General features: G+C 42.4%; 1 protein-coding gene across 1 annotated transcript in view; it reads left to right on the top strand.

Annotated features, from left to right (window-relative positions):
- The window catches only part of BBS2 (Bardet-Biedl syndrome 2), a 53191-nt gene that overhangs the window by 7275 nt on the left and 26516 nt on the right, over positions 1-19400 (top strand). The window contains exons 2-7 of the mRNA XM_044269933.1: positions 386-510; positions 1956-2183; positions 7411-7536; positions 8470-8532; positions 9194-9271; positions 15303-15407. Coding sequence (XP_044125868.1) covers positions 394-510; positions 1956-2183; positions 7411-7536; positions 8470-8532; positions 9194-9271; positions 15303-15407 — 717 coding nt within the window. The 5' untranslated portion in view covers positions 386-393. The remainder of the gene's footprint in view (positions 1-385; positions 511-1955; positions 2184-7410; positions 7537-8469; positions 8533-9193; positions 9272-15302; positions 15408-19400) is intronic.

Here is a 19400-nt window from a genome sequence, read left to right as displayed (position 1 = left end):
TCTGAAACCCGGGACCCCCCACTGATCAGCTGTTTGAGAAGGCACCAGTGCACTCAGCTTAACAGCAGCTGTGCTTGGTATTGCTGCTCAGTCTCATTCACTTCAATGGGACTGAGCTCCTCCTAGGCCATGTGACCGATGAAAATGACATCACATGGCCTAGGCAAAGCTGTGAGAATGCTGCGTCAGACCCCACCAATCCCATAGTGATTACCTAACCAGAGGAAAAATCTCAAAAAAACGGTCTAAGTCCCCAAAACATTCAGTCATGGAGCAGTAGATGCCTGGGAACAGGCTCGTCATCACAGGGTCCACAGTTTGGAGCTGGGGGAGTTTCCAAAATTTCACCGTATTCTTTTAATACGTTTTGTGATCTCTTTGCTAGGAACCATCATGCTTGTTCCAATATTTACCCTGAAGTTGAATCACAAAATCAACCCTCGCATGGTGACCGTGGGAAAATATGATGGAACGCACCCATGTTTGACTGCAGCCACGCAAGCTGGAAAGGTATCAGATAGAGGTGCTGGGCCGTCCTCCACCATAAGTCATTTTTCATTAACAGCCTATATGTTCATCTTCTAAGTACGGTCATTTTCATTTTTTTTTTTACAAAAAAACAAACAAACCTGGAAGATGGTTTTCTGGATATGGTTTTATGAAGTCACTGCATGTATTCTACTTCCTGTCAGGGCTCTTTAACTTCCTGCTTTGTTTGGACTTTTAGCATGGCAGTCGGACCATCACTCTGACCAGAAAGGGAAGGGGGATGAGTGAGTCCTTTAGAGCATCAGACATTACACTGAGAAGAGCAATGCTCTCCTGTGGGCATCTTTATCTAGTCCTATCAAGAGAGCAACAGAGCTGTCATACTGTAGTCCCAATTCTACACCGACTATTATTTCGGCAGGTAACATATTCCCCCGATAGCAGCAGTAACCTGACAATGGATTACCTATCTATATTGGAGGTATTATCATCTGTGCCGAGTGCTACAGAACGACAATACAGTTAGGACTGCTACAGAAGGATTTTTTTTTTTTTTTTTTAATGGTATAGTACTGGCAAAATGAAAAAGAAAAACTGCAAAAAAATCTAAAAACAGTTTTTCTATTAATTATGAGTAAAAAAAATACCACTTTCTCATGGACGTGTCCCTTTAACAGGAGGTATCAAGACGTTCCTACCCACAGCTACTTGAGGGTAAGAAGGCTGGAAAGCCAGAGGCCTAATTAGTCATAATTAAGACACATGAAATAAACAGCGTTATGACAAGTCCTTAGCTTCATATTTAAAAGGGTTTTACAGGATTTTTTTTTACTGATGACCATTACTGGAGATCATGTTTGGCCCGGAGCCATGTCCCTCACTCCTCCTCATGGATCATTTTACTAATTCATGCTGTATTTTTAGGTAACAATCCAGACCACGACCTTGTCTGATGAGTCCACTGTACTGCCTTAAAAAGTCCAAGTCCTGGTCTCCAGGACTGCACTTGTTTACATACAATCCTCCCATAGAAGTCCTATTTGTATGGGCAAGTCCAATGCTGCTGAAGTCCATGGAGGAGTCTTCGGCAAATATATGGACAGTCTTTATAAGACCCGTTTAATCTGGGCGTATAGAATGAAACATGTATGGGGGCAGCCCCATTGACCTGTGGTGTGAGAAGTTGAAGGATTGGAGATGTTGGATTTCAGCGGGCCGGTCCTTTGTTCCCATGGAACTTAGGTAGATGATGACCTTCTTATGTGTATGGCCAGCAACAGTTTTTAATCCGTTCTTCTTATGTTTGTTTTTTTCCCCTGGGTATACAAAAACCATCTCTCCTTCTGAAAGGGAAGGGGTGCCAGCAACAAAATACCAGCCACCCTAGCACTGATTTCAGGATCTAGAATTGATGCTTGGCCTGTTGTAGCCTGTATGTGTAACAGCTTTGGATATGTTTCCTCTAGGTCTTTATACATAACCCCCATACTCGTAGCCAACGTTTTTCTTCAAACCGCCTCGTGCAGAGCCTACAAGACTCGGATATCTCTCTGCTAAACATCAACCAAAGTGTCAGCTGTCTGGGGGCTGGGGTCCTGGACCCCCAACTGGGCTGTGACTCGCTGATCGTGGGAACCCAAACCAACCTCTTGGCCTATGATGTGCATAACAACTCGGACCTGTTTTTTAAAGAGGTAAATGAACAGAATTGATTTAGCAGCTGGTTGAGGTCTTTACCATCTCAGATAAGCGATTCCATCTCCTTGATGCACTTATAGAATGCAATGAGCAAATCAATTCGGCAAAAGTGAATCTCACGTTTGCAAAACCAATTCAACCAATGTTTTTTTTTCTTTTTTTAAATGTTCTTTATTTCAACAATAATTATACAATCAGAAAAACCATACAAAACATACATTAATATTTTATGTTTAATTCCCCAAGTATTCACCCCCCTCCCTGATATCGCCTAACCCCACCCCAAAAGCAAGAGGGGGAGAAAAAAAAAATCAACAATTAAACTTATCCATAAAGATCTTCCATTTATATCATAGTCTATCATGGATATGCATTTTATTTACCTTAATAAAGCCTGCTTTCTCAATTGATCTATATAGATTAATCATATTTATCACGTCCGTTCTCATCCATCTTCTGGCCACTAATAAGCGAGCCAGAAAAAGGGATTTAGACACCATAATCTCATTATCTTTTGATAGATTGTTAGGAATTTCATCCAATACACAAATAAGAATCGATAAAGAAGGTTTAAAACCGAAAATGTCTCCAATCAGTTCAATAAGGCCCTGCAAAAATGGTTGTATTTTAGGGCAACGCCACCACATATGGATAATATCTGCTTTACTATTTTCACATCTTGGACATACATTTGGATTACCAAATTTCTGAAGCCAAGTAGGAGTCACATATAGCCGACGCACAATCATAAATTGAGTAACTCTGTGCGACGGATTCCTCAAATATATTAACTAATGCCTAACTAGGCAGGAAACCAATCTTGACCCAGGTTAATTAATACTTTTATTTCTATACGTATTAACCTGAATAAAGTATGTATATATATAACCAGGTAACTTATCTTTATTAATTATTCCTACATGCCAAAAAAAAAAGTTTAAAAAATACAGTCCCCACTGCACTGGGTAGTAGTGTTAGGTGGTGAAGAGGGAACGGGAGAGTGCACTAGCTCCCACCCTCTCACATTGAAAGCAAATTGCTACAGTGTCACCATTTGTGGGGCTGTTACTAGCTCTGTGCTGCTGTCAGTTTGCTGCCCATTTCCCCTGAAGAAGCCAGAATACTGGCGAAACATGTCGGGGGCAGTTAACACGCAGTCTCCCACTTCACAGTGAAGCAGCTGTGGTTAGTCCTGGATGGACTAGCCATCAGGCCCCTAGCTGACCTGCTGAGTGTATGGGTGCAGTGTGCATCCTTTGACAGGGGTGTGACATTTCTAGGTCCCCACTGCTATACATGGTCAAACTGACAGCAGCACAGAGCTAGTAACAGCCCCACAAATGGTGACACTGTAGCAATTTGCTTTCAATGTGAGAGGGTGGGAGCTAGTGCACTCTCCCGTTCCCTCTTCACCACCTAACACTACTACCCACTAGTGCAGTGGGGACTGTATTTTTTAAACTCTCTTTTTTAATTTATTTTCTTGTCTTGTAGGAATAATTAGTAAAGATAAGTTACATGGTTATATATCTACTTTATTCAGGTTAATACATATAGAAATAAAAGTGAAGTATTAATTAACCTGGGTCAAGATTGGTTTCCTGCCTAGTTAGGCATTAGTTAATAAAGTTGTTAAAATACCTTACCCAGGTTAGGTCCCAATAATGATTATATTGGATTCCTCAAATAGGTGCTCACTTGCCAAAACCTTCTCCATTGTTCCTCGGGCCGATATCCTTTTCCCATGCAATCTCACTTTTACACCTCACATCTTTGTTTATAACTTCTCTTAAAGGGGTTGTCCAAGTTATATTTATTGATGACCTATCCTCAGGATAGGTCATCAATATCAGATCGGAGGGGGTCCCAATCATTTCAATAGGAAGACTTGGGTGTGATTACACCTGCTCACCACTGCAGATGCAACGGCTAGAAGGTAAACAGTGAAGAGGAGGCAGCGCTGACACCGTGCGAGTCTCCTCTTCAAACAGCTGATCGGAGGGGGTGCTGGGTGTCGGACCCCCTCCGATTTGATATTGATGACCTATCCTGAGGATAGGTCATCAATAAATATAACTTGGACAAACCCTTTAATTTTTTATATAAAATTGAAACCAACCCCAAAATAAAATTAATCAATTCATGTGAACCTAGTGCCATAACTTCCACATTTTTAAGTCCTTTGAAAATTGCAACGAATTGAATATATCTAAAAAAAAAACTTTGCCTTTCATCACCTAAATTCTCTAATAACTCTTCCTTAGGCCCCTTGCAGACTAGCGTTCCTCCCGCAGCGAGTGCGCATCGCAGCACCCGGCCTCTGAAATGTATTGGATAACACTGGCATAATGCTGCCAGTGTTATCCAGTACATTCCAGAACTGTAAGGGTTACATAGCTTATAAATCAATATAATGCTATGTGACTCCCGGCAGCGATGGGAGGTCAGGCTGGGTGCTGCGATGCGGACTCTCTGCGAGAGGAACGCTAGTCTGCAAGGGGCCTTAGACTTCAGCTCCCCGTCCTTAATATATTGTGATATATACCAAAATCCTTTTGTTTTCCAGTACTTAGCATCTCCAACAAAAGTGCTTTCCCCCAGTGTCCTAGTATACCAGAAGGGAGTCATTTGTGTAATACCCTCCAAACCCAAGTATTGCTTAAGCTTAACCCAAATTTCCACTAAAGATTTCCCCATTGGAATTCTGTATATACCCTTATTATACAATTGCCCTGATTCAACTAGTACAAACATATTTGGCAATGCGCCATCACTATTCTGCACCAAGTGGCAATGAAAATCCACCTGTTCCGATTTCATAATCAATGCTATATTGGCCGCAAAATAATTAATATCTGGTACTTCCAAGCCTCCTTGAACATAAGATCTTGTAAACCAGTCCAATTTTTCCCTAACTCCATTACCCGCCCATAATAAGTCATTAAATAATTTCTCAATTTCTTTGAAGACAGGCTTACCTAAGTAAATAGGGCAATTCCTAATGGTATATTATAATTGGGGTAACAAAACCATTTTAATCAAAGCTATCCTATCTGCTTTATTCATACGAAGTTTATTCCATATCTTAATTCTCTCTTTTATCTTCCGAAAAAGCGGAACAAGATTCAACTTTATAAACCTAGCAGGGTCCTTAGCTAGTTCTAACCCCAAATATTTAAAACTTTTATGAGGACCCAGTATCCTTAGCTTCTTATCCAATACCCCAATCTTGTCGCTAAGTGGAAGTAGGGTCAATTTACCCCAATTAATCACTATACCCAAATGCATACCAAATTCGGTCATCATTGCCATAACGTAATTTAAATCCCTGTTGGTATCACCCAAGAAAAAAAAAATCACCTGCATAAAGTGATATTTTATCTTCTACAGTATACCCCTCACTCCAAACCCCTGAAAGCTTACATACATTCAACCAACGTTAGGTGGTCACTAGTGATGAGCGAACTTCTGTTTTAAGTTCGGCGTCTAAAGTTCGGCTTCCGGTTAGCGGAGAATCCCGATATGGATTCCGACTTCCGTTGTGGTCCGTGGTAGCGGAATCAATAATGGCCGATTATTGATTCCGCTACCACGGACCACAACGGAAGTCGGAATCCATATCGGGAACCATATCGGGATTCTCCGCTAACCGGAAGCCGAACTTTAGACGCCGAACTTAAAACAGAAGTTCGCTCATCACTAGTGGTCACATGTTGTAGAATTAATTGATCGTCCCATGTCTAAGCTCTATTATAAATTACTATACTGCAAGAACATTTAGACTAAAACCTTCAAAACCACAGGTGCATATCCATGAAGCAAACATAATTACAAAGAACAAAATGGCTGCACACCATTATATATACAAACAATAGAGCTAAGAAATGGGGGTGATTCTAGATAAAAGTGGTACAATACCGACTATAAATGAGTATAAATGAATAATGGAAGCTCTTAGCGCACATACGTGTCGGGCCCATCTACCAGGCGTCAAGGTGGCTTCCGAAGATGGGTCCCTTTCACTAAATATACTGCCTCACTTTGGACTTACTTAAGCCTACAATATTCAGGGCAGTGTAGGAACCAGCTACAAACGTATTCTGCTCAGAAGTCCCAGGTAGTTGGGAGTGTCTAGTCTAAAAGGGGTGCCACCCCCAATATATTGCAAGAAAATTTAGACTAAAACCTTCAGAATAACAGGTGCATATCCATGAAGCAAACAATTACTATACTGTTAGGCAGGCTCTCCTTAAAGACACCAGCTATGTATGGAGACTTCTTGACAATGATCCATGGGGAAAAAAAGGGAAAGAGGTATCTCCCAGGGAATAAGAACCAACTTTCAAGTGCCACCTTATGGAAGTGGCTTCAGTCCAATATTTGAACAAGCTGTTTTTCCCATGGAGCATTGCCAATAAGTCTCCATACTATGGAGAACTGCAAAAACAGTTCCATACACAGCTGGTTTCTTTAAGGATAGCCAGCACCATGGCTAAGCTGCCTTCAAGGGCTTTCACTCCTTAAGCCAGAATCCTACTCCATACTGATGAACGGAAAGCACACCGAAACAGCTGTGTACGGATGGATATTTGGCTTGGCTGTTTTCCCTTGTCAAGCTCAAAGGCTTGTTAAAAAGTTGGACTTTGACTCATAGGGAGCCACTTCCAGAAGGTGGCGCTAACACTGATTAATAGTGTGAGGCAATTAGTAAATCCAGTTATTTTGGTGAAGGCAGACCTGGCATGGCTCCTATGTTCCCCTATATGGAGAGAGCATAGGATAGATTAAAGGGGTTCAGTGACGTCACGACTAGTATCAAATAGCGTGGGCGGGGCTAAGCTCCATTCAAGTGAACAGAGCTTAGCCCCGCCCACGCTAGTTGATACTAGTTGTCAGTGGGCCGGCGATAAACAGTGAGAAGGCTGCGGTGCTACTGGAGCGCCGCTGCCTTCTCAAACAGCTAATAGGCGGGGGTCCCGATCAGAAGCTGATGATGTATCCATAGGACAGATCATCAGTTAAAACAAAGTGCAGAACCCCTTTAACGACAGAATTCCATTGGTTTTTATGGGATTCCCTCAGATACCATAGTCTTTCGATGTGATTTGCTTTACTTTTAACATGGCTTCCTCTTCTGCCAGGTTTGACAAAGCTGTAGAATGTGTATGTTTATTATGTGCTAATATCAACATCCGTCTTTTCGTCTCTTTCGAAATTGTTTAGGTTGCGGATGGAGCCAATGCAGTCGTCCTTGGATCCTTGGGAGATATCTCTTGCCCCCTTGCAATTATTGGTGGAAACTGCGCCTTGCAAGGATTTGACTGTGGAGGGAACGACATGTTTTGGACGGTAGGACAGTGTATTCTTGTGTGTTGTTTGATGAGAGAATAAAGTGAACATACACATTTTCCTTTTACCTGTTCAGGATACTGTACATCAGGTGAATTACATGTTCACTGGCCACACACTAGATAAATGTCAGCCGAGCCCGCTCATTTCAGTAGGACCGGATGGACATCTAATGTGTACTGTGGCCTCCAGACTCCACCCTGATGGCAGGTGACATTGGAGATAAGGTTCAGGTTGTTGGATTTCAGTTGCCTGATTCCTTGGTTCTCAGGGGGATAAACTGGTGTCGGAGGAGTCTGGCAGCAGCTTTCTACCCTTTCCCTGTTCATGGCACATGCATGCTTGTCCGAGTGTGCTTGTGTCTGGGGAGGAGTAGAAAGAGATAGCTGTCAGACAGATAACCATTTGGCTAACGGCTATCTAATATGTAGAGCTAGTCTTTGGATCCTTACAGCAGATCACCAATTGATATGCCAGTAAGCACAATTTAAAGGGGTCTTCTGACTTTTTTATACTGATGACCTATCCTCTGGATAGGTCATCAGTATCTGATCGGTGAAGGTCCAACACCTGAGATCTTTGCTGTTTCAGGAGGCCTGTGAGTGACGTGGCCTCCTCATTGATTACCAAGCACAGTGACGTACATTGTATGGCGGCTGTGCTTCGTATCACCATTCATTTGACTGAGCTGTGCCTAGGACACGTGACCGATGAACGTGAAGTCACAGGCTCATGGTAAGCTGAAAGAAAGTGAGCGCCACGTTCTTCGGTCACATGGCCTAGGAGCAGCTCAGCCCCATAGAAGTGTTGGACCTCTACTGATCAGAAACTGATGACCAGTATAAAAAGTAGGAAAACGCCCTAAAGTCTGTATAGATCGTCAGGTGCATCTTCCACTTCTCCCTGTAACATTTCATGATTAATGTGTTGTAGGTTACGGGGGACAATGTGCGCTCCCTGGCGTTGTGTGATTTTGATGGAGATGGGAAAAAAGAGGTGAGCTTGTTTTACACATTGACCTTTACAGAGAATATCACTTATGTTACAAATGCTTCTTTATCTTGAGCAATAGATGGGAGTTCATCTGAAATAAAGCCATGTTTTTTTCATGTGTCTTCAAATTTTTGCTAAACATTAGGAATATGGATCTCAAAGAGGAGGGTATAGGAGCTGCTCCCATATTGGCAGATTTGAGCCATCCAGGTATTACACGACAGCCATTTATTTTTTGTATGGCCGCCATGTGATACTACATTTCCCTTGCAGCAGCCGCTGAAGGTCCAGCCTGTCTCTCGAAATGATGAACCAAATTGTTATAAACTCTACTACTGCTGTTCCTATTATAAAATGGATTACGACATATCCGCTCGATAGGTGATAAATGTTAGATCAGAGGGTGTCTGACTGCTGGGACCCTCACTGATCCCTAGAATAGGCGACCCCAGTGCATGTCAGTGGTGAGGACTATGTCCAGCTGAGCTGCGGCAATACAACTCCGTAAGTGCAGTAACAACTGTTTCTCGTGGGGAGGAATGGGGGACTACAGCCCCCGTTCTAGGGATCAGAAGGGTCCCAGGTCCCTGAACATCACCCACATTTTACATGTTTCCATTTCATTACAGTATTAATATACAAGGGTATTCATGGCTTATTACAGCTTCTTGTTGGATCTGAAGACTTTGATATACGAGTGTTCAAAGAAGATGAGATTGTTGCTGAAATGACAGAGACTGAGGTGAGTGCGGCTGGATCGTCTATAAGCATGAGCGGCCATGTTAGTGTAATCTAATGAGCGTGGGGTTGTAATGTGCTTTCCAGCAGACCCCGTCTTAAAGGGTGAGAAATTTGCCAAGTGTTTAAAGGGGTATTCCCATCACATGCAATGGGGGCATATCGCTAGAATATGCCCCCATTGTCTGATAGGTGTGGGTCCCACCTCTGGGACCTGCACCTACAAGGAGAACGGAGCGTGGTTTATTGAGGTCCGTCCACCACCAAGCGCTGCTTCCCGCTGCTCCCATACAAGTGAATAGGAGCGCACCGTTCACGCACTGCCCCTGCTCCCATTCATTTCTATGGGGCAGACAGAAATAGCTCGGCTATTTTCAGCGGCCCCATAGAAATGAATGGAAGGTGGCTGCGCATGCGCAGTGCGCCCTCCGTTCATTTCCCCACTCCGTTCTCGTTGTAGGTGCGAGTTCCAGAGGTGGGACCCACACCTATCAGACAATGGGGGCATATCCTAGCGATATGCCCCCATTGTCTGAGATGGCAAAATCCCTTTAACCCCTTAACGCAAAATGCAGTGCATGTACAGCGGGGGATGCTGTGCCAGAATGAATTCTGCCGTACATGCACAGCGGGCTGATCGGGTGGGTGCAGGAGCTGCGCCCGCCTGATCACTGCAGGGGTCCGGCAGTCCTTGGTTACCCGGGCTCCTGCTGTACTCACCGACATCGCTGTTTACAGCGATGCCGGTGAATTAACCCCTTCTATGCCGCGGTCAGCGCTGCTGTGGCGGGGACCCGATGTGTGACAAGGCAGCCCGATGCCGTGCAGAGGCTCCCCAATGCCTTGCACGGCATCGGGACCTGCCTTCTATGGGTAATGTGGAGATCCAGACCCAGGCTGCGTCTCCTAGGCAACCTGTTAGTGTATTACTCTGTGTAATCCACTAACAGGCAATGCATTACAATACAGATGTATTGTAATGCATTGCAGAGGGGATCAGACCCCCAAAAGTTGAAGTCCCAGAGTGGGACAAAAAAAAAGTAAAAAAAAAAAAAAGTGTTTTCAGAAAAAAAAAAGTTTCAAATTAAAAAAAGAAAGAAAAAGCCCCTTTCCCCAGATTTTATAATAAACAATCAAAAAAACACACATATTGGGTAACGCTGCATCTGTAACGACTGGCTCTATAAATATATTACATGATTCACCCCGTCCGATATACACTTAAAAAAAAAAAAAAAAAAAAAGTGTCAAAAAAAGCCTTTTTTGTCACCTTACATCACTAAAAGTGCAACACCAAGCGATCAAAAAGGCATATGCCCCCCGACATAGTACCAATCTAACCGTCACCTCATCCCGCACAAAATGAGCTCCTACATAGGACAATCACCCCAAAAATTAAAAAATAATGGCTCTCGGACTATGGAGACACTAAAACATGATTTTTTTTTGTTTCAAAAATGATTTTATTGTGTTAAATAAAATAATTAAAAAAAGTATACCTATTAGGTATCGCCATGTCCGTAACAACCTGCTCTATAAAAATACCACATGACCTAACCCCTCAGGTGAACACCATAAAAAAAAATAATAATAATAATAAAGGGTTAAAAAAGCCATTTTTTGGTCACCTTACATCACAGAAAGTGTAATAGCAAGCGATCAAAACGACATACGCACCCCAAAATTGTACCAATCAAACCGTCATCTCATCCCACAATTGATATCCTTCCTAAGACAATCACCCAAAAAATAAAAAAAAATATGGCTTTCAGACTATGAAGACACTAAAACATGATTTTTTTTTGTTTACAAAATTATATTAGTGTATAAAACTTAATATGTATACTTTTTGTATTTATTTAGGTATCGCTGCGTCCGTAACAACCTTCTCTATAAACATATCACATGATTTAACCCCTCAGGTGAACATTGTAAAAGAAATCAAATACAAATGGTGTCAAAAAGCCGTTTTGTCACCTTACATCTCAAAAAGTGTAATAGCAAGCGATCAAAAAGTCATACACACCCCATAATAGTGCCAATCAAACCGTCAGTGTCAAAAATGCTTTATTGTGTAAAACTGAAACAAACAACCATTGCCGCTTCTGTAACAACCTGCTCTATAAAAATATCTCATGATCTAACCTGTTAGATGAACGCTGTAAAGAACAGAAAATAAAAACAGTGCCAAAACAGCAATTATTTGTTACCTTGCCACAAAAAAGTGTAATATAGAGCAACCAAAAATCATCTGTGCCCTAAAATAGTACCAACAAAACTGCCACCTTATCTCGTAGTTTCCAAAATGGGGTCACTTTTTTGTAGTTTCTACACTAGAGGTGCATCAGGGGGTCTTTCAAATATGACATGGCAAGTTAAAATTATCCCAGTGAAATCTGCCCTCCAAAAACCATATGGCGTTCCTTTCCTTTTGTGCCCTGCCGTGTGCCCGTACAGCAGTTTATGACCACATATGGGGTGTTTCTATAAACTACAGAATCAGGGCAATAAATATTATTTAGTTTGGCTGTTAACCAGCCCCCCTGACTTGAGCATCGGAACAGTTCATGCTCCGATGCTCTCCTTTGCCCTGCGCTAAATCGTGCAGGGCAACTGCATTTTTAGGAGTTCCGGTGACGTACCAGGGCTCTCCATGGGACTGCCAGGAAGCCCGGTGACGTCACCGGCACTGATGGGCGGGCTTTAGAGCTGCCCTAGCCAGTAAAACGGCTAGGGCATCGCTAAAGCCCGCCCATCAGAGCCGGTGACATCACCGCCCGGCAATGTGTTATGATAAACAAAAGAGCCCTTGCCCTGCTCAATCTAGCGCAGGACAAGGGAGCGCATCGGAGCATGAGATGCTCCGATGCTAGCCTCAGGGTGGGCTGCCTGGGTAAAAATAAGGGTATGTCCGGGTTCAGCTGTGAACCCGGACAATCCCTTTAATTCTTGTGGAACACCTAAAGGGTTAGCAACGTTTGTAAAATCCGTTTTTAATACCTTGAGGGGTGTAGTTTCTGAAATGGGATAATTTTGGGGTGTTTTCTACTATGTAAGCCTCACAAAGTGACTTCAGACCTGAACTGGTCCTTTAAAAAGTTTTTTTTTTTTTTTACATTTTCTGAAAAAAGATTTGCTTCTAAACGTCTAAGCCTTCTAACGTCCCTAAAAAATTAAATGGCATTCACAAAATGATCCAAACATGGAGTAGACATATGGGAAATGTAAAGTAATAACTATTATATGAGGTATCACTATCTGTTTTAAAAGCAGAGAAATATTTTGATTCAAATTTACCACTGTCATGAAGTACAATATGTGATGAGAAAACAATCTCAGAATGGCCTGGATAAGTAAAAGCGTTTTAAAGTTATCACCACATAAAGCACGGGTGCACAACCTTTTCTGGTTGGGGGCCACATTGTCAACCTGAAACAATTCCAAGGGCCAAAAATAATCTTTAAAGGGGTATTACCAAGTGAAATACTATATTTATGGCATATTGAACATACAGTATATATTCTAAATGTCTAGTTACACTTCTAGTACTCCCATCTAATGGGACAATACATGAAAGATTCATGTGAGCAGCCACAAGATATAGACATACATGTCTGCTACCAGATGGCTGGGGGCTACATAGAATGGTATTGAGGGCCGCATGTGGCCCCCGGGCCGCATGTTGTGCACCCCTGACATAAAGTGACACATGTCAGATTTGCAAAAATCAGTCTGGTCCTTAAGGGGTTAAGAAGCTTATGAAGTTATATGAAACATAAAAGGAATACGTGGAGATCATACCATCCAAGTCTGCACATGTCAGAGGACTAGACTTGCTTTCAAATGCTTTGTAATGTTAAATTGGACTTAAAGGGGTTTATGGGATTAACAGTTATTGGCCATTTAATGTTAAAAGGGGGTTATCCCAAAAAAGTATTTTTCACCTATCCACAGGATGGTGTATTACATGTCAGGTTGCAGGTAGCCCAACCACTGGGCACCCAAGTGATCCCAAGAATGGAGGGTCCTCAAGCCCCTCTCTGAATAGAATGGTAGTGTGCATGTAGGTCCATCGCACCATTCACTTTGATGGGACTGACAATGCGTTGGCTATGTCCATCCTGTAGGAGTGAATGGTGAGTGTCGTGAATTCAGAAAAAGGGGACCCAGGGACCCTCCATTCTCAGCATCACTGGGAGTCCAGCGTCTGACATTCAACCCTTATCCTTTGGCTGACAAGCCATAATGGTCACAAGACATGTCTTCCCTATGGACGTCATCATTACGCCCGTTGGTACACAGAGGGCCCGGAGCATCCTTCTAAAGGAACGTATATTAAGAGGTTTATGATTTTTGTATTTTGCAGAATTTGTCAGTTCTGCCAAAACGACTGATACCCTGGTGGGCCTGAACAGGCGTTATTCACATGCATCTATAAATTGCTGTGTAAGGAGGAAGGTTTGGGGGAAGGAGGACGGTTTGGGGGAAAGTCAAACAACTGAGAGGGGTCACAGAGTATGTTCCTTTATGGAACAACCCCCTACTCCCGGAGTTTCTTCCCCTAGCAGGGTTTAAGGTGTGGATGGACAACGGTGTGATTAGGATAGGTAATCTGTTAGATAACGGGGTATTCAGAACATTTAGAATTATCATATACCACGTGGTAGTGTCAGATACGGCATGCATACAATGCTACGATTAAAAAAGGTGGAACGATGGCTTCTAAGGATGGTATCTGGGGGAGATGAGAAGGGTTTAATATCCACAATTTATCAAATGTTGCTAGATAAATTTCTAGACTCACACCTGCTCTCTCGTGTGAGAGCATGGGAAAGGGACCTGGGGGAGATATCGCAAGAGCAATGGGGAGACATTCTCGCGGCGGTACCGCAGTCATCGCTGAGTGAACACAGAGTGTACAAAACAATATTATCAATATTTTTACATCGCATTGGTGTCAGATCAGATGCAAAATGTCCGCGCTCTCTGATGGAATCGGCGGATTTGCTACGCATGCTTTGCCGATGTCAAAGGTTGGATGCGTACTGGGTGGGGGTACTGGAGACAATACAGAGAGCCTTCTCGGTACTGATCATTCAGGACACTAAAATATGTATCTTAGGTTATGTTACAGAAGTTGGCGCAGATGAGGCGGCCAGAGTAGCAATAGGGGGGTTACTGTATGTAGCCAGGAAACTGATAGCCTTGCATTGGATCCAATTGAGCCCCCCATCGGTTGAGGAATTTAGATCTAAGGTTAATACAATGCTGATGTACGAAAAAATAGTGTTTCTGAAAAGGGGGTGTCCCCATAAGTATGACAAGTTGTGGTCTCCATGGATGACCAGTAGTAGTCTCTGCCTGAATGCCTTCCGATATGATCAATGTCGGAATGGGAGGGAGTGGAGTTGGGGAAGGGGGTTCTTTCATTTTGGGTGGGGGAGGTGATTGGAGGGAAACTGGTTAGAACTGTGCCTGATTTGTTATTTCATGGACGCCTTTGTATTGGAATACTTTGAATATCGCATTTTGAATATGGAAAGTGATTATATATAATAAAAATGATCTGAGTTTAAAAAAAAAAATGCTGTGTAAGCAGCATGTGCTGCCATACCGGAGTTTCTATAGCTGTCTGTATCAGCCACCTGCTTTGATCTTTTATATCAAGCTCATTGTAGGAATCGACCAAGAATGAGCTGCATAAATATAGTCGCATAACGTGAAATTTAGGGACAAGCTTGTGTTATAGTGAAACGTGCTAGCCTTTAAAGGAGAAGTCCAGTTGAAATGATCTTCTGATATTTCATATTTGCAAAGATCACTTTGGTGAAGTCTGTGATATCGGACCACCAGTGATTTCAGTGGTCTATATAGAATTAACAAACCCCTTTCTATTGCCGGAAATCTTACACCACAGGCTAAGCAAAGGACCAATATAGTCAATGGCAAAAGCGTAGAATCTTATGTCAGAGTCTCAGAAGCTGTAAATGTCACGGTTTTTATAGGAAGACTTTTAATAATGCTTCTCATTTCAGACGATCACAGCAATATGTCCCATGTATTCCAGTCGATTTGGTTACGCACTGTCTAATGGCACGGTCGGGGTGTATGAACGAATGTCGCGGTACTGGAGGATAAAGGTATGTTTATCAGTCTGCCAGCCAGGGAGATAAAGTGGATCTGTCAGCGTTCCTGACATGTCTGCTTAAAGGGAGCAGTCACCATGAAAATGCAGTGCAATCTGCAAGCAGCATGTTATAGAGCAGGAGGAGCTGAGCAGATTGATGTATAGTTTTCTGGCAAAAGATTCCACAAACCTTGTATTGTATTAATTGAAATCCCTGCTCTTTCTGAGTTCTATAAACATGCTGCTATAGCATGAGGCAAGTGATGTAAGACGATTAAAAAATATAGCAGTTAAAGGGGTTTTCCGAGATTTTTATACTGATGAACTATCTTTGGGATAGCTCATCAGTATCTGATCTGTGGGGGGATGACACCCGGGAACCCCGCCGATCAGCTGTTTAAGAAGGCACTGGGGCTCCTGATTCACTTCAGTGGGACTGAGCATGATGACAAGCACAGCCGCTATACAATGTATGGCGCTGTGCTTGGTAAGCTGCGAGAAGGCCGGGATGCTCACAGGAGCGCCGGTGCCTTCTAAAACAGCTGATTGTTAGGGGTCCCTTTAGTCGGACCCCCACCGATCGGATACTGATGACCTATCCTGAGGATAGTAAAAAACCAAAAGATGACGGCAGCATATCCAAAACGAGGGTCCTTTATTCACCAAACGTCCATGAACAAGGTACAAAAAAGTATTAAAAAATGCAATGTTTCAGCTACATACTAGCCTTTGTCAAGCATGCTGAATAGTGACTATTGAGAATATTTAAAGTGCTTCGTGTTCCACCCACCATCATCAGAGACCAATCAGATATCTCAACGTATTTGTGATCCACCTATTCATTAGAATCTCTCCAATAAACACATCTCATTCATAATAGACGTCACCCTAATCAAACACGTGAGCTAAATAGGTGATTAACTTATAAGGCCACGTGGTAGATGGCGGGCAATGGAGTCCACACTACATGCACATAGGGTCTATCACAGTGTCTATCAGGTTCCCCTGCGCATACTCACATGTGATCCCTGTCAGCCTGTCATGTGACACAAACTGGTCACATGACCTACCCGGAACTGCACTAGTAAAGAAAGCATCCACATCCCCATGGAAATCGGTACACCACGCCGCATTGAATTGCGTGCGCATCATGTGACACGCCTCAGTCACATGATCCCCTCAGTATTAAACAAGAAGAGAAGCGTCCCCGCCTCCATGGAGATCAATTGTCACCTCCGGCATAGCATATGTCTATATAAAAAGAAACGTCTGCCATATCACGCCTTCATATTATAATATCTTATTCATCTAATCAAATCTGTAGAATGGGGGATATTCACTAAAGGCATTATAAATACCTCTTACCAGTGCATAGTGTATATACAACGTCCGCCAACTTCCACCTGTAACCATAACAAAAACAGAAACACAGTTAAAAAATAGTATTACCATAAAACCAATGTATACTCTATACTGATGAATGATAATTACAAACGTATTCAATACCACTTACATTAAATTCAATGTTCAACCCGAAGGGTTGTAAAAAAAACAAAGTAAAGAGCCACCTTAATTTTTTTTTCGGAGAATCATCTCCCTGTCACCTCCTCTCCTCAATGTCCCCACTGAGTCAATTACACAAAATCTCAATTAGTTTTTTCCGCCATCTTTTTTCTGTTAGTACTTTTATGTTTGTTAATCCTCTCCCTGATTTCCATAGTCGTCTCACCAACATATATAAGACTACATGGGCATTGAATCATGTAAATCACATCCCTAGATCTTCATGTATAATAACCTCTGATATTAAATGTATGTCCAGTGTATGGGTGTACATAGGTGTCCCCCTTGATTAGGTTACCACAATTGCAACAACCCAGACACGGAAAATTGCCCATTTTCCGTGGGGCCAAGCAACGCTGTCTCTCAATAAATGTACTGCCTATATCCACCTTGACCAACTTATCACGTAAACTGATGTTCTTTTTATAAGCCATGAGGGGAGGTGCCTCAAATTCCCGTATCCCAGGTAAGCCTCTTCATAAAATGTGCCATTCTCTTCTCAAAATTCCCGCTATCTTACCACTGTATGTGCCAGAAGATGACACAAAGGGAATCCTATTTGTCTCCTTGCTGTTGGACCTCTTCTGTAGAGTAACCTCTCTATTAATAGCCAATACCTTGTTACGGGATCTCTCCAATAATCTACGAGGATATTTCCGTTTAAAGAATCTGTTGCACATCTCTCCAACCCTATTACAAAATTTGTTCTCATCTGAGACCACTCTCCTGACCCTCAACAATTGGCTCCATGGCAATGATTCAATCATACATCGCGGATGATTACTATCATATCCTAACAAATTATTTTTGTCAGTGGCTTTCTGAAACAGATCCGTCTTATGAGTACCCTCCTCCACATAGATTCTCACATCCAAAAATTGTAGTTCCTAATCTCATACTATTTTGGTAAATTGTAGTCCAGGGACTCCTCTGTTTAAATGATGGTGAAAATCCTCCAACACTTCCAAAGTTCCACTCCAAATCAAGAAGACGTCGTCGATGTAGCGCCACAAGCACAGAATCCTCTCCATAAATGCGGATTGATACACCAGCATGTCCTCCACCTGGGCCATATAGATGTTAGCATAAGTTGGGGCCACATTGGACCTCATCGCCGTACCCTGCTTCTTTTGGTAATAGGTGTCCCAAAGAGGAAATAATTTCTCCTGGGGAAAACCTCCAACAGGCGGAGGACAAACTGGGTAGCACCTGGAGAGGACCCTGTGCTTGCAAGCGCCACACCGACCGCCCTCAAGCCTCTGTCGTATTCAATGGAAGTGTAAAGGGAGACCACATCAAACAAGATAGAAATGTGTTGGCAACTCTAGCTCCTGTAATTTTAAAAGAAAGTGACTTGTGTCTCCGATATAGGAGGGAACATTCACCGCATATGTACGCAATAATTTGTCTAGGAATATGGCTATGGTACTAAATATTGATCCCCTACCCGATACTATTGGTCTACCGGGGGATCAATGAGCCTCTTATGGATTTTTGGAAGTACATATATTAAAGGGGTTATGGGATGTTGTACTTTTAAATATTCCCCTAAATCTTGATCTATAATCTCATCATCCATAGCTTTATTCAATATATTTTCCAACAAAATCATAATCTCAAATTTAGGGTCCCCTTTAAGTACCTCATAAACATCCTTATCCTCCAATTGCCTCCGTATCTCTTTAATATATTTATCAGAATCCATAACTACCACTGCACCCCCTTTGTCCACGGGTTTTATCAGAATCCTGTTATTCTGTTCAAGCGACCTTAAAGCATTTCTTTCCTGTTTAGACAAATTGTGTACATATTTCTCCCTGGATTTTGGAGACTATTTCAATATACGATTCAATCACATGGTTATTCTGTGGGGGAGAGAAGTTACTCTTTTTTTCTCAAACCTAAATCCTTTAAACATAACATATCTTTAACAGGATTATGATAAAACCCGTGGATAAAGGGGGTGCAGTGGTAGTTATGGATTCTGATAAATATATTAAAGAGATACGGAGGCAAATGGTGAATCGACGACGACGGAAGTGACAGGGATCACATGTGAGTATGCGCAGTGGAACCTGATAGACACTGTGATAGACCCTATGTGCATGTAGTGTGGACTCCATTGCCCGCCATCTACCACGTGGCCTTATAGGTTAATCACCTATTTAGATCACATGTTTGATTAGGGTGATGTCTCTTATGAATGAGATGTGTTTATTGGAGAGATCTTAATGAATAGGTGGATCCCAAATACGTTGAGATATGATTGGTCTCTGATGATGGTCGGTGGAACACGAAGCACTTTAAATATTCTCAATAGTCACTATTCAGTATGCTTGACAAAGGCTAGTATGTAGCCCAAACGTTGCATTTTTTAATACTTTTTTGTACCTTGTTCATGGACGTTTGGTGAATAAAGGACCCTCGTTTTGGATATGCTGCC

This window comes from Bufo gargarizans, chromosome 10, assembly GCF_014858855.1.
Source record: "Bufo gargarizans isolate SCDJY-AF-19 chromosome 10, ASM1485885v1, whole genome shotgun sequence".
NCBI lineage: Eukaryota > Metazoa > Chordata > Amphibia > Anura > Bufonidae > Bufo > Bufo gargarizans.
The sequence above is the reverse complement of the archived record's forward strand: the minus strand, read 5'-3'. Positions and strand labels throughout refer to the sequence as shown.